Here is a 16,958-nt window from a genome sequence, read left to right as displayed (position 1 = left end):
ATTATATTTTTCTTGAAATCCTATCAAGAGGTCAAGAGGAAGTCATGTTAGAAATTTCTAATTTAATTAGACAATTCCATTTTTTGTTTGATGAACAATTCAAGAAAATTTTATTTTATTGATGTATTTTGCCAATGTAAACATTGATATGAATCTTCAGTCTTGAACAATCCTTGCAAGTGTACACATGGGTAAGAAACATTACTTGCAAAGAATCTTTTGTGATGTGCTCTAATTTCAAAAATATGAAACATGCTGCTACAAGTTGTACGAATAATTAAAAAAAAGTATATTATATAGACAGAAGATTTCGACAATGCAGTTTCAACCTAAATATATGCATAGTATAATTCAATGTTTAATATAACACTCTGAAACATTATATCAGTTATAAATGAAATATATTTATCCTTTTCTAAAATAGGAATACAATGAATACGATTCTCAGCTTCAGATAATCATTTTCTCTTTCCTTTGGATGCAAAGCATTCAATGAATTCATTCATTCTATATTTCATATTTGATATTTTATAAAATTAAGAATTCTGGATTGAATTTAATTTTCAAATTTACATGATATAAAATCAGCAATAAATGTAGTCCCATAATTCAAATACTGAATATACAAAATATACATTTGACTAGAAATATTAGATATGCACATAAATTTGGCTAGAAATATCGTAGAGTGTAAGAAGCAGACCATGAATATGGATATTTTTTTTACTGCAAACATTCATAAAAATTAGGACATTTTACAAAGAGAAAATCTAACCTTGAGGTTTGTTGGGAATTCTTCCATGCAGTCTTCTAATGTACTATTGCCATTTTCCAGCTCGTCACCACCAGTAAAGATAATCACCATATAGTTTACGATTGTTGGTCCAAACAGCATTTCCAAGTTATCCATAGCTTCTGCTTCTTCGGCAGTAAATCGATTTTTAAGAGAGAGTACGAAAATAATAGCATGGATCCCGTCCTTGGCAAGGTTTATGCACTTGACAATTTCTTTGTCAGTAACCTCTTTACTTACATTTGTATCAAACAGGCCTGTGTGAATTGTTTTTAGTACAGTTGAATAAATCATAACCATTCTGTAAGTTAAAGTAACATGAATAGTTTCCTTCAATGCATTGATATCAGTGGTTACAATGAATTAAGAAAAAAGAAAAAAAAAACTAAAATTATACTGTTCTATTATTAAAAAAAGAGAGATCCAATCTTTAATTCATCTTAAGCTGCAACATTGCATTTAATCTTGTTTTCAACCTCCCCTTAAATGATCAATGGAGGTGAGTTCCAACTAAGTTTTAAAGATAATAAAAGTCACTATTAAAAGAGCTTTCCTAAAGATAAAACTAATTTGTTCAGGTGAAGGATAAAACTAAAACTGCACTTGTCCGTCCATTTTGACCCAAGTCATGAATGTAATGATTTAAGATCTTTATGTGTTTTGTTCTAGATTCTTTGTCATAGCTATAATGCTACTATTATAACTATAAATGGTGATTGGATGTTTTTGAACCAAATGTAGATTTGCCAATACCCATCTAATCCATACTTCTTTAAGACCATGCTAAAGACCATGCTAGTGTATTTGCATTTTATTCTGAAAGAGCCATTATTGCCCTTATCTTACTACTCTGATAGACAACTAAAGAACCAACTAAAAAGACATTATGTATTGGACGTGTTAGGACTGTTTTTGCAGCCCCTAGAGTTAGGATTTCATATGATGTTTTGAGCAAATGCTTTTAGATAATGTTTAGGCGGGCCCTTGTTTTAATTTCTTGTTGGTTAGCTCACTTGATAAAACCAACTCTTAAGTTTTTGCTAAGGGTTTTATGTAATTACATTAACCGGCCTTGTGCTTAGGTTTTCAGTATTTTATTGGTCGACCTATTACCACCTAATTTTCGCGCAAATGTTTTTTTAAATTTTTCCAAAGTCATGTGTTATGCATATTGGTCCCCCTCTTATGTCCTAACAACTTTATCTTTAGAGCATGCTTTTTGAGTTTCTCTCAAGTCATGGTCCCACTTCAGAGACATCGGGTTGTTGTTAGGATCTAAATTATGTTTTACCGGTCCACCGATGTGATGTGATGTGGAGTTGTGGTGTTGTTGACACCCTTTCCAAAATACCAGCAACTTGATGATGCACGTGGACAACACTTAGCATTAAGATGCTCATGGGTGAGATTCAACACTTAGGGGAAGTTCAAATCTCATCTCGCTGACTTAACAATGGGCACATGGATGCACGCATTAGAGGTGATGATCATTGGTAACACCTCATGTTATCAGTAAAGTTCTTGAAAGATTTCACCGATCCAACAAAATGGCGAGACTAAAGCTCATATCAAAACAATGGTTCAATTTTAAAATTTCTCAACTACTTATTCCAAGGGATGAAAGCTTGCACAGAGGATATTAATGGTGGACAAGTGATTGATAAAGTCATCAATTTAAATAAAGTTTGGCAATTTCAAGAAAAATACAATTGAGGGTGATAGAAGGCAAGATTGAGCTCTGGAGATTGTGTCGAAGTTTCTGCAAGAAAATTTAAACGAGATGGTTCCTCCCTTGTTTTCTTATATTCGTCTGTAATTTCCAAAAGTTTTAGAAATTAAATAAATTAGAGAGCCTAGCTATATCATTGCTATGAGTCTTTAGGTTGTTTCCTTAAAATTCAGAAGTCAAAAATGATGTCAACTTCATCCAAAGCCTCTGCACTAGAGGGCCCACAACCTAAAAGACAAAAGAATGAAGCTCTTGTATGTTGACCTACTCACTCAATCACATGCAGAGAGATTTCATGACACTTAGAAGAACTGCAAGGAAAGTTATATGCCATCAGGGAATACAATATTTTGAGATATTTTCAGATTAAATCCAATAGAGAAGATCCTGAGTGTAATCCATGCAGGCTACGGTTGGCTTGATTGGTAGTCCCAAATGTCTTTGTAAATGTGGACTTGATAAGGGTGATTGCTAAGCAATATAACCTTAAGGACAAAGCTATCCAGGCAGCTAATGGGAGATCTTTTTTACTAATAAATAAAGCTACAATTTGTGAAGTGTTTGAGATGGAGGATGTAGCATGGAATGACATGAAGATTAACTTAGGAAGCTTGAGAGTAGAATACCAAAGTGTGGAAGGAATTTATAGAAGAAAGCGGCTACCATTTCGCAAGCCCGAACTAGACAATAGGCTTCAAATATTTGAGAGAACGGAGGCATGTTACGTATAGAATCTTAGGCACTTCCCTTCCCGCTCCCACCTGTTCACCCGTAGGGCCAACCCTCCATGTTCATGAACAGGGACAGTTCGGCTACGTCTTTCTGCCCCACAATTCTCTGCGGGGAACTATAACTAGAATTGTAGTTGTAGGGGGTAGGGGGTTCAATATTCTATACGTAACATGCCCACCCGGGCCCCCCCTATATAGAATTGTTGGGTGGGAGGCCCCTACTATCTATAGGCCCCCTACTATTAAAGAAGGAAGGGGCCTGCATGTGAATGCACAGGGTGGAAAACTCAACTATCAATAATCGCAGGGTGGGTGGGAGGCTATAGATGCCGGTTGGGTGGGAACTATAGTGCGGGTGGCGGGTGGGAGGGCCCGGTTTCTTCTATGGTAGTTCTAGCAGGCTGATGCCATCAAGAGGTAGATGCCGCCCCCCCTATCGGTAGATGCCGTTGTGGTGGCAGGCTGATGCCATTAACCCTACAATTATATGGCCCTACTATGATACGTTATATCTTACCACCTATCCCACCCCACATTTGCCCTACTATATCTAAGGCGAATCAGTTGATCCATAAGCAAAAGGCATCTGAGTCAGAAGCAAGGGTGGAATAGGGGGACTTGATACGTTATAGAATTCATTTGTTTCACAAATTTTTTTAAGTGACTTATTATTCTCTATGTCAAGTACTTGGTTTTCAGAGATGCTTTAATATGCTTGAACAACTTTCAGTATTGTATTCTGATATTCAGAGTGCTATTGAAAATAGAACTTTCGACTATCCCCACTTTGTAGTAGAAGTGATTTGACAATACCCTAATCAACATTCAAAGGGATAGTTCAAGTGTCACATTTAGATGGTATACCCTATTAATGCACGTATTGTTTTGGAGTGATGAGATGTACATAAGGGTCTTTGATGAGCAAGGAATGAGGCGGCCAGTGTAGGAATATATGTCTATTTGGGACTGTTTATAAACACGCCCAATACCTACGTTTTGCGGAACATTTATATAAAAATTGTATGGTTGATTTTGGTAAAACCCAACAAGTTTGACATATAAAATCATGAAGTTCTCGAGGACCAAAGGAAGAGAGCAGGAGATTAAGGATAAGATAAACCTTAATTGGGCCCACTAGTATATAATTAGAGACAAACACACTTACATAAGGATCTACGGATTTGAAGCAGAGCCACATTTGTCACGCTTGATAAATTATGATAGATTGGTATAATTATAAATAATCAAATAAATGTATGAAGAGAGCAGGAGATTAAGGATAAGATAAACCTTAATTGGGCCCACTAGTATATAATTAGAGACAAACACATTACATAAGGATCTACGGATTTGAAGCAGAGCCACATTTGTCACGCTTGATAAATTATGATAGATTGGTATAATTATAAATAATCAAATAAATGTATGAAGTAGATGCTCCTTTTAGTGAGGGAAATAAGGGATCTTTTGTTCCCTCCTACCTTCACATTAGAAATTTTTAGATTTCCTCATCACATGGATTTGAACAAGCTCTTAGATTTTTGGATAGTTATAGGTTACCCCTACATTTAGAAGGTAAGTAATATGATCACGAGCATTGCATCAACTTTGCAAGGAAGTTTGTGGATTTGAGTGTGTATACTCATAGGTTTGTTCTTAAAGAGGAATTAAGTAGGAATTACCCTAATTTTGATGCAACCATAGAAAGAGTTAAAGCATGGAATTAAATCCAAAAGGTTGAAAAGAAGAGGAAGAAGATAACCTCACATATAAAGGTCTATTTTCAAACATGAGAATAATGAGGTTATATGGATGGAGTTGTTGCTCCAACATGAATCATGATTGACACCAAAAGTGCCTATTACTCCCACATCTTCACCTAGTGTCTCATTTATTATGATGGAAGGACCTAGACCTATTTCACCTTTAGCTCAAATGCCACATGCTCCATCAGTGGACATTGAAATATAAAAATATGTGGGAGATGGTGAACGAACTCATGAGGAGGAAGAAGAGGTCATGCAGAAATTGCATGTGCAAGAGTACTAGCCCTCATATGACCAAGATGACCAACTTGATGAAATTGTTGATTTCTTGATAGATGAAGTCAAAGCTTTTGCTTCATATAATTTCATATCTAATGATGAATTAATTAATACAACTGAATTTAATTTTTTTGCTAGTAATATAAAAGAAATAAAATTGAAGGAGAGAACTCTCAATACCCGCATAGAGAGAATGGATGAGGTTGTTAAACAATTCAAGGTGGACGTTAATGATGAAACCAAGTACATGATCATAGAAAAGGGGAGAAAGTTGTTAAAGGAAGAAATATATCCAATTCTTCCAAGGATAGATATATCTTCTTGCATTAGTTTTGATAATTTAAGAAGATTTGCAAGTGTAGATCTGAAATTAAGTGATGAAGGTTTAGATAAGCTATGCTATGGTTTAGATTTTAGATCAGGTGATAAGACTTTGGGTACATGGTCTTTATATTTAGCCCACAAAGGCGTTAACCATTTTAGACTCACAATAAATTTTATGATTTTGTATTATTTCTAGATTGGAAGATTTAATTGCATAGTATGCTATAAATTTTAAATGTGAATACTACATTATTTACTAGGGATGCAATGGAGAATCTCATAGCTAGAAATCAAAAGTAGGATAAAAATATTTTTGAGCTAAATGAGAGGTTAGGTACTTCTCCATAACAAGATCTTTTTTTATCTGAGGAGCATGAAACAACCAAATTAAAGATATATTTGACCATCAAGAAGGAGAAAAAATAGAAGTGGAAAGGAAATTGGCCAAGGCATAGGCAGAAAATAAAAATCTTAATAATGATTTGAGAATGCATAAGTTTAAGATGGCTCAAAAATTGATTGAAGCCAAGTTTCCATAGTTGCTTCCTCACTTGCAATTACTATGGAGTATATATCATGACATTTCTGGTGTTATAAAGAGGTAGAGGAAAATAGAATTTGGATTGAAGTTCACTCAAAAGTACCTGAAAAGAAAGCAACAAATATTACTAATTTTGGGGCAATACAAAAATTATTTTGATAAAAATGCTAATCTACAATTGGTTGCCATATTGGATGAAACTAAAATGGTGTTATTAGAAGTAGATTCATTATTAAATGAACACCACTAGTATTATGGCCATGTAGGGAGGGATTTCAATAGATTCAATAAATTGTAGGACACAAAACCACCTTCATTTGTTAAAGACACGAAATAGGATTTAAAAGAAGCCAAATGGAAGGAAGAAATTGGGAAAATATTTCTCCATGGTATAATGGAAAATGTGCTTGATGATGCAAATAAGGTAGAACAAAATGTTCATAAGGAACTAGAAGCAATATCACAATTGCAGTACCATGTGAGGCTCCTAAATAAACAAAATGCTTTGGCTGCTAGTCAAACTTATGAGGAACACTTGAAGACTTGCAATGAATTTATACAAATAAACAAATTATTTATATGACAAGGGACATGAGGTAGGAGGGATAGCCTATCTTTTTTTATTGCATCTTAGCTATCTTGATAAGGACCTTTCCAAATCACCGTGATCACAGTTTCCTTACATGTAACAAATGGGAACTAAATGCAATATGAAGGGTAGATCAGTTGGTCAACTCGATTTCAGTGTATTTCTTTTTTGTAAAGTGAGAGGTAGTTTGTTTGATTTTATTTTTCTTCTTCAATGGTTTACACATCGGCAGGTCCTACATCAACCAAGTTAGTTAATATTAGCATAGTTAGCAGCAAGCAGTACAAGGATGGGAATCTTGTCAATTATCTTTTATTAATTCCCTTCTATTTTGCATATATTCTTCTCTTATTAATGTAAAGGTGGTTTAGGCATATTCTTGTAGAAAGAAATTAAATTTTGACAATTGTGTAGGTTGACTGAAGCTTATTTTTCTCCCTTGTTCTATTGAAGGGAAATCAAGATCACTCGCAAAGGTGTTCGAATTTTTATCTTAAACTAAGGCATATGTAATAAGATATGAATTTGCAAGTAGTAGAAGAATTATTATATTTCAAATCCAATGAATTATCTACATCATATTTTGAAAGACTTAATGAAGATATTAGTTCAAGTTGTCTCCCATTTTGTGTCTATTTTGTCATAGAAATTGGTTTATTAAGGATAGTCTGATTTCTCTTTGTAGAATTGTTATGAATGTGTAGTACATTTCTAGGTTTTCTACAAATAAGAAATTAAAATTTGTAGATGGATGCCAATGACATAGGGATCGAGCAGTGATATGTTAAGAATGATTTGAAACTTGACATTGATATATATTTGTGTAGGGCATAAATGTTTAGATCTAATGATGTGATATTTATAGTTTTGTTTGTAATTCAAAATTGTTACGCAAGGATTCAAGTACTATCCTTAAGTGTGTTCCATATTTAGAAACCATTTGACCAATCTTATTGTCCATTTTCTTTTCTATTCTTAGTGTTAATTTTAGTTAAGGATTTTGTTCTTAATCAAGTGTCAATGCAAATTGAACCAAGTTTAGAGCCAAATTCATGTTCTAAGTGCTTTACTTGGTATAGTTTCCCTAATAATTTATCTTTCAAGTACAATGTGAGTGTATTCTTGTTGTGAATTTGTGGACATTATAAAGGTTCACCTAGCTAGGTCCTATAGAGCCTAAACCGCAGAAGAATTTGATCATCTCTAATCAATTCATGTTCATTGGCCACTAATAAAATTTATTGTTGATATAACATGGATAATTCTTAGGTGAATATGAGAAATCAGTTTTAAACACCAATAGATTGGTGACTCTACAAGGGAATGAATAAATATTTATTGATTTAAATTCTAGTAGTCTATTTTGGATGTTTGAGTTAATAATGTGTCAGTCTATAGAAAATAAGTGTCAAAGTTTCGTAAGAGATGATTCCTTTGAACATTTTTTGAATTCCCTTTAAAGGTTGGTGACTCTGGAAAGATCTCCAAGCCTATTATTGAGGAAATTGAAAGATCAACATGAACATAAAAGAGGTCATATGTACTACCGAGAAGATAATTAAGTAATAGGCATGCAAACCTTAAGGTTGTGAGAAATCCTTGAAGGTCATTACAACAAGGAGATCTCATAAATCTATTAAATTAGGAGGGTAAGTAGAAAAGGGGGACTAATAATCTACTAAAGTTACACAAAGTTCTTATTAGTCTATTGAAAGGCTACCTCAAACTAATATTGAAAGTCCTATTTGTACACCAATTGTTGAAAAGGATAGACATTATTTATTGTGTGAAAAGGGTAAAACTTTAAAGTATATCACTATTATAGTAAAACCCACCAAAATCCTTTATTTTATGTTGATTCTAATTAAAGTGAAGAGGTATCTTTGTTTGACCACCACAATAGACCATATAATTTTGTTGTAAGTAACCTGAACTAGCCTTTAGTATGAACCATATTTTCACCTATTGTTAATCTAGAGAGTGCTAAACTATTTTTTTAAAATAATAAACTAAGAAATAAATAATTTAGCAAGAATATGCCCTTTGTGTCATGTATTATTCTTGGTTTTCCTCAAGCAATAGGGAACAACAATTATGTGCTCTAGCACCCACTTGTCTTAATTTGCCCAGACTCACACATGAATGGTCCTAATTCAGGCCTTCATCCTCAAAATGTACCAATGAGTGTCTCAATTGTTTTTACTATTTTTTCATGTCCATTTGTGTCATGCCAACCTCTAGCTACAAGTCAGGGTGTTGTAGGTTCTCACTACTATGGGTATAAACCCTTAGTAGGACAAGCTCGTGCTCACTTATGGAAGCCCCAAGTTCAACCTCAAGTGGAACAAGGCCCTCGGGAATAACAACAACTAGGAAATCAATAACTTAAAAATTAGACTATAAACTTTAATCTAAATGCAAGGGTCCAATGCAATTGGATGGGTATAGGGAACTTGATTTTAAAGGGATACAAGGATAACCAAATTTGCTTGACCATGAGATAAAAAAAATTATCAAAATTTTGAATGAATAATGCAATTTCTAGAGAAGACCACTTTAGAGAATTTGTTAATGTATTAGATGATTTTTCCGTAGAAGATGAAGATGTTTTCATGAAATTATTTACACAGTCTCTTACTTATGATAAAAAGTATTCATATAGAAGTTTTCCAGATGCATTCAATCCATTCATGGGATGAATTAAAAATTTCCTTCAAGCATCAGTATAGTGATCATTTTGATCCATAATTTTCGTTGCATGAACTTACCAAAATGAAAAAGAGTTATAACCAGTTAATGGTTGAATTTAACACTTAGTTAATGAAGCTACTTCATAAGATCCCAATGCATCTTAGACTAATTGATCCTATGTTCCTTGTATTTTAGAAGAAGGCATTTGATCCTAAGTTTGGTTATGAACTGAGGAGTCAAAACCCATATTCATTGAATGATGCATTCATAACAACCTTGGAAATTGAAAAATAATATTCTTCATAACCCAAAGGAAATTAAAGTAAACAACGTAAAGAGGAATACAAGCTTTATAAAGTCATTAACGCTCTAAAGGATCTAAGTTATAAAGTGGAAAAAAATGAGAAAGGTCTCTCTCAAGACTAAGGTTGCACGACATGCCTTATAATACAAATTGGCAGGATGGTGAACTTGTAACTTATTAAAACAACCAAAAGGGGTCCACAAGTAAATAAATCCATGATCCATTAAAAAGACCCAGTGAAAATGTAGTGGATCAAATCCCATGGTTTTGTGCTTGAAACCTCCCTCATTCTTTCCTACAATGTGTTATTTTTGAGTCTATCTAAGATGTAGATGAGTCCTATGAGGATTACCAAAGTTAGGAGTGTGATGATGATCATACTATTAATATGCTTTCTTTTAGTCCTGATGTGAAAGTGTATGAGTATGATTCATCTAATGATGACACACAAGAATGTGATGTGGATGATAGAAGGAAATGTGAGTTTATGTGTGAACAACAAGTGTTCTCAGATAATGAGGACAACCTAGTTATAAATGTTGTATTAAATAGTACAAATGGTGAACATAGAAGGGTTGAGAAACTCGTAGAGGAAGACATTAAAGATATTACTATTGAAGCACTTGCTCAAGCTAGGAGCAATTATCAATGGAGAAATAGGACTATGCATCTAGATTAGGGTTAACCATTGAGTGTGTTCATTAAGGAGACCTAGACTATAGATAAAAAAAGATCAACAATTTAGAAGCCAAAGGAAAAGGGTAAAGCCCCTAGATAGAAAAAGAATAAATAGTTTTTTTTAAAAGAGACACAAGAGAATGAGAAGGTGGAGAATAAAAATTCTACAAGTAATGCTCCTAAGCTCCATATATCTATTGAAAATGAGAAAGTTACATAGAATGAAGTAATTAAAATTGACTTACCGACTGTTCCTAATTTTCCCTAGTTTGATATTGTTCAAACTTTGTCTCCAATCAAATTGCAATTTATTTGTTAGAAATGATGAAAATTGAAGAGTATAGGAATAGTGTTTTATCTTTAATCTAAAATGTGTCTAATGAGCCTAGAAAGGAAATACTACTTGAGACAACTCAAGACAAAACACATAATAAAATTCATGGTGTTGAAGATGAACAAATGAAAACACCTAAAGTATACTTCAAATCCACCGTTACTAAAGGCCCCTCATAGATTGATCTATTTTATTTGACTTTGTTCATTAATGATATACTAGTGATAAATTGCATGATAGATTTTGGAACTACTATAAATTTCATGCCAACAAAATTCATAAAATAATGAGGGATAAAAGTTGATAATCTCGATGGGAAATGTTATACAATGGATTATAGATCAATCCCAGTTATATGTGTCATAGAGTATTTGGAGTTAAAAAATCACATCTTATCTTGAAGCCACATATAATATGGATGTAAAAGTTGTAAATATTACCCCACATTATGTAATGTTTCTTTCTATATAATGGATTGTGGCTGTCGATGGAAATGTACAATTGGATTCCCCTTAAGCTATTGTCTAGATGAATGGACAAAATATTAGCATGGATAGGGAACTAAACTACAAGAAAATAATTGAACATGTGCATCCTAATCAAATTTTATGATTTATTGATGTTGATGTTAACAAATTTAGAATGGAACAATCTAAATCATAGTTATAGAATACTAATCTTAAGATTGATGGGATCATTAATGAACAAGAAGGACTATGATAGATATTTTTTTATGGTTCTTGTACTAGAGAAGGGTATGGAGATAGTGTATTTTTCCTTCCACCAAGTGGAAAAACTTTTAAATACTTATTCTTATTATTATTTGAATGTTAAAATAATACTATTGAATATGAGGCATTGATTTTAGGCCTCAACATGGCCATGAAACATTGTGTGAAAGTGTTATCTATTTCTAGAGATTCAAATATTTTTATTTCACAAGTTTGGATAAAATACTCTTCAAATAACAAAAGGTTAAAGCATATAAGTTTGTAGTATGCGATAAACTTAAATTATTTGATTCCGTTTTAATTGACTAGGTTGGTTTATCAAATAAAATTATGGTGGACTTTCTTGCTAATGTTTCATTAAAGAGTAATCATGTCACTTTGGTAGGGATTTCCATTGAACACACAAATACACTGAGAACGGGTGGGGGTTGAATCAGTGTATACTTAAACACTTCCAAAAACACTTTTTAACACTCATAAATACTTAACCATATAATACAAAAGAATGTGAAAATCAATAACATAGTAGACAACACTAGTCCCTATACATATAAAACCCAAGATGGGAAAAACCATGCTAAAAAAATGTTGCTAAATTTTTTTTGCTTGAATATACTATTCAAATCTAGCCTCACAAATGAATCATTTATTACAATTAATTCAAAGAAACCAATTTCCCATACTTTATGGACACCAATATAAAAGAGAACCAATCTCTTTACAACATAAAAGACTAGAATCTTGATGTAAAAAAATGAATCAAAATGAACCTATCTAGTTCTACTCTCTCTTTCTCTCCATAAATTTGGTTCACACCCTTTCAACTCTGCAACTCTCCTTCTCTACTACTCAAATTAATAGAAAAATATCGGTTCTCACTCTTTTCTACTACTCAAAAGCTACTCAATCTTTATTCTTGTTATAACTATATCTATATATATTTTCATTCTATTTGTATACTCTATATTAACCTCCAAAAATTCACTCAATATCACTTCACAGATTATACAAAAAATAGTTTGCATCATAATCATGCAACATGATCTATACATTTTCCTATGTTGTATTAGGATCATTCATTAAGTTGGTTTGCATTCTATTCTTATCATCACTCATAGAGAATATATTTAATTTTATATCTCGTCACAATATATCCTATTGTATTTAGTAGATATCTATCTATGTTAACTTGTGCAAGTTCGCAAAATGCTTAGTTATCATGCTAAAAAGGATTCCTCTAGATCCTTTAAATTCTTACCAATATGGTCAATGCACACATCATATCACATTACAACCTGCACAATGTCTCTAAGTCTTCTTCTATATTTCACATTAGAAATTAACCATCAAGGACATCTGGGGTTGGGGTGAAACATCACAACCTAAATTATTCTTACATCATCAAATTTTATGAATTTGTGCTTTCTCTATTCCTTATAGCTTCGTATGCCCTATAACAACATGTGAAAGTTGGTCACTTCATCACAAGCCTTTCTTGATGACATCACTTCTTGTTGTGATGGTGCAATTTGAGTGACATGTAGAATTTTCTACCCACTTTGCAGGATAACTTCCCATTATTATATCAAATCTATGAAGTTGTAGCATAGCATCTTTTGTGATTGTTCATGGTTAGATCACAAGGTTATAAGTCATAGTGATGGTTAACCATAATCGCTAGATTATGACCCAAACACTTATGATTAATGCCTAACAATCCATCAAAATGTCACAACCTTCACCTGTGGTTTTTCTTGATAGTAGTGAACCTACAAACATTGTGTTGGGATATATAAATAGTTGATAGCCTTACAACATTAGCAGTGTGGGATAAATAGTGAAGACCATTACCCACATAGTCTCTTTCCCTCTACACAAAAACTGTAAGTTCTTCCTAAAGGTGCACATCAACTCTATGTCTCAAAGACACATCCTTTTCAAATCAATAAAAAATTGAAGGTGTACATTAAATCTAAGTCTCAAAGACATATCTTTTTGAAATTAATGATAATATTATTAACAGTCTCCCATTTTGTCATTGTTCTGCCCATTGTTCTGTTTAATGCACTCCATTATCCACAAGCAAATTTATCCCCCTTTATCATCAATAAGAAAGAGTAGGCCAAAACTCTACTGTAGGGGCAAACTAAAGCCATATTCACTCCCGCTAAGTAGAAGTTTACTCTTCAAGAATATTTTACAAGGGGAAAAGTGGTAAAACCCCGAACTTCAATCTTAGAAACACAAATGTCTTCTTGGGAAGTGGCTTGTAAAAATGTCTACAATCTAGTTTTTGCGACCACATACTATAGCTGAACTTCTTGATCTTCAACCTTTTCCCTCAAAAAGTGGTTCTTGATAGCTATATGCTTTGTTCTCAAATGCATCCTATGATTATTTAATATATTAATAGAATTTATATTATCACAAAGAATCAGTATTAGCTCTTCATACTATATCTTGATTTCCCTCAAGTTCTATTTCATCCATACTAGTTGTTGTCAAGATGAAGCAACAAGTATATATCATGCCTCTATTGTTGACAATGGCACATAGTCTTGTTTCATGTTGTGCTAGAAAACCAACTTGTTCCCAAGAAATAATGAACCACCACTAGTTCTCTTGCTATCACCAAAACCCCTTCCTTTCTTATAGGCTTATAGGGTCATATTAGTATTCTATATAAACATGATCTAGCTCTATATTACCATAGTATTATTTATGTCTTTTCTATAAACCATAGAGATAAAGTAATATAAACACATCTATATAAGTATGTAAGATAAAGTCTTTTCCTCTAGGGTACCATAAACCATAGTATTTTTTATGTTGTGGATACTTAAAAATCCTTGTGACTACATTCACATGAGTTTCCTTTAGAGAAACCTAAAAACTTACAACCATGAATACAACATGTATTATATCAATCCTAGAAGCACTTAGATGTAATAAACTTCAAATAATTGATCTCTACCTTGTCTCATTTTCCAATGGAGATTCATTTTCTTTTCTTAGTTTACATCCTATCACCATGGGTGTGTTAGCTGGATTACAATCGTCCATTTGATACTTCTTCAACATTTCCCTCATATACTTTATTTGACTAATAAAAATACCTTTGAGAGTCCAAGTCATTTAAAAATCAAGAAATAATGACAACTCACCTAACATAGGCTTGAAATTCATTTTGTATAGCTTTAGCAAAACCTTTACATGCCTCATTATTACTTCCCCTGAATATTATGTCATCAACATGTACACAACCACAATCAATTGATGATCTCCTTCAGATATTATATACAAATTGTTGTCTACAACACCCTTTCTAAACCCTTGATGTTGTAGGTATGATTCTTATCTTGCATACTAGGCTTTAGGAGCTTTTTTCAGTCCATACAAATATTTCTTAAGTATACAAATAAAACTCTTATCTCTTATTGATAGCCAGCCTTTTGGTTGCTCAATAAATACTTCCTCTTCAAGATTATCATTTATAAATGTAGATTTGATATCTATTTAATACACATTAAAGTTCATTTTGATTGAAAATGCAAGAAGCATTTTTTTTTCTTTCAAAATGTACCTCATATTAGAGAATTTGCGTGCTTTTCTACTTGAGCAATATCCAACAAAGTATCCTTCATCTGATCTATAATCAAATTTTCCAAGATTGTCATCACCATTCTTTATGTAACACTTTCTTTCTTGAAACACCCTAAAATGACTTGTTGAAGTTGCCCTTCCTATCCACAACTCATAATGAGTGTTGGATCTATTTGGTCTCAATTATTTTCTATTTAGAATGTAAACTATTTTATAAACAACATCCTTCCAAAATATATCAATTCATTTTGACTTATCCAATAGGGTTCTTGCCATTTCTTACACTTCCCTATTTTTCGTTTCAACCACATAATTTTGTTGGGGTGTTCTAGTTGTAAAAAATTATCATTTTACACTACTATTTTCACAATAATAATTAAATTAATCTAATGTGAATTCTCCACCTCTATCAACCTTAAACATTTCTATCATAGGTTCGTCTAATTTTCAATCATAGGACTAAATTTTTTGAATTTCTTAAATGCTTCTAATTTCTCTTTGAAGATCATCCCCAAGTCTTTCTAGAGAAATAATCAATGAAAAACATGAAGTATCTATTGGTTCCCAAATCAACAAATTGCAAAGCCCTAAGAGTATGCCAAATTCTATAATCAGGTTCCACAAGTGACTTGGCCAATGAACAAGAATATCCTAAAGGTAGATATCTTTTGCTCTTTAGGCTCAGTTTTGCCTTGGTAGGTATACCTTTATCATCAACAATTATTCACTTTATCTAATAATACAAAAGTAGATTAAAATCTTGATATGAATTATGAGTAGATATTTTCAATCATGTAATCATTCTACCTTACCTATTTCATTCTCGCATGATGATACTGAGATGGATAAATATAAATATAAAACCACTTCTATTGCTACTACTAAAATAAAAAGAACATAATCTAAAAACTTAGTTAAAATAAACCCTAACAACAATGTTATATTGGTGTCTTTCTAATAGGGCCACAAAGTCCAAATAACCAATATCTTTCTTATAATTATAATTCAAATTGTTTGGCACTTCATTGGCTCATGCCTTGTAGAAACATGCGAGAATGTATTTTTTTATGATTCTTCATTTTAATCCAACTGATTCTATCAAATTATTGTGACTTATTTTGTTTGTTTCATTTTGTTGCATAGAAGCCAATTAGATAAATCACAAGAAACAACAAAGTTTCTTTGATAAATCAGAAATACACTTGATATACTAATTTAAATAACAAGAAAGCAACCAAATTGGAGATCACCACACAACACTTATCAAGATTTACCACAAGCAGTTGAAATCATAATTGAGACATAATTTTTTCTTTATATTATTGCCACTGTGGAAAGGTATTACAAAATATTGCCTATGTTCTCTCTTGAGAAATTTCATCCAACCCTTTTATTGGTCTTAGTTTTTCACTTACATACCTAATTGGTGAAGCAACAAGCTTTAGACTATTATGTAACATGACCATTTTATTTTACAGACCCGAAAATGAAATGACACCTTCATTTAAAACAACAAGACATAATTATATCCCCATCTCCTACTATTTGGCGACCAGGTGCAATATGGGAGGGGATAAGAACATACAAGATTCATGACCCCTCTAAAGGATGGAAAAAAGGCTTTCTTAGGGCTTATGGTGCCGATTACTAGATTGATGAAATGCTGGTGGCTATGATCACTAGTCTGGCTACGACTGGAAGAAACTTTTACAGGGATAGGAAAATAGGGGAAGAGGACATGTCAAGCTTCTTTGACAAGGACAAGGAGTGCTCCAGAGTCACCAAGATTGCCGATGGTGGCTATAACAGAAAAGAACTCATGGCTCCATGGGCTAACATGGTTGATCTTGTAATGAGGTATATCA

At 32.7% G+C, this 16,958-nt stretch overlaps 1 protein-coding gene across 2 annotated transcripts in view; it reads right to left on the bottom strand.

Annotated features, from left to right (window-relative positions):
• The window catches only part of LOC131068419 (immune-associated nucleotide-binding protein 9-like), a 173,623-nt gene that overhangs the window by 72,906 nt on the left and 83,759 nt on the right, over positions 1-16,958 (bottom strand). For both annotated transcript variants that reach the window (XM_059218517.1, XM_059218516.1), the window contains exon 3: positions 776-1,050. In XM_059218517.1, the coding sequence (XP_059074500.1) occupies positions 776-1,050 (275 nt within the window). The remainder of the gene's footprint in view (positions 1-775; positions 1,051-16,958) is intronic.

This window comes from Cryptomeria japonica, chromosome 3 (genome assembly GCF_030272615.1).
Source record: "Cryptomeria japonica chromosome 3, Sugi_1.0, whole genome shotgun sequence".
Taxonomy (NCBI): domain Eukaryota; kingdom Viridiplantae; phylum Streptophyta; class Pinopsida; order Cupressales; family Cupressaceae; genus Cryptomeria; species Cryptomeria japonica.
The sequence above is the reverse complement of the archived record's forward strand: the minus strand, read 5'-3'. Positions and strand labels throughout refer to the sequence as shown.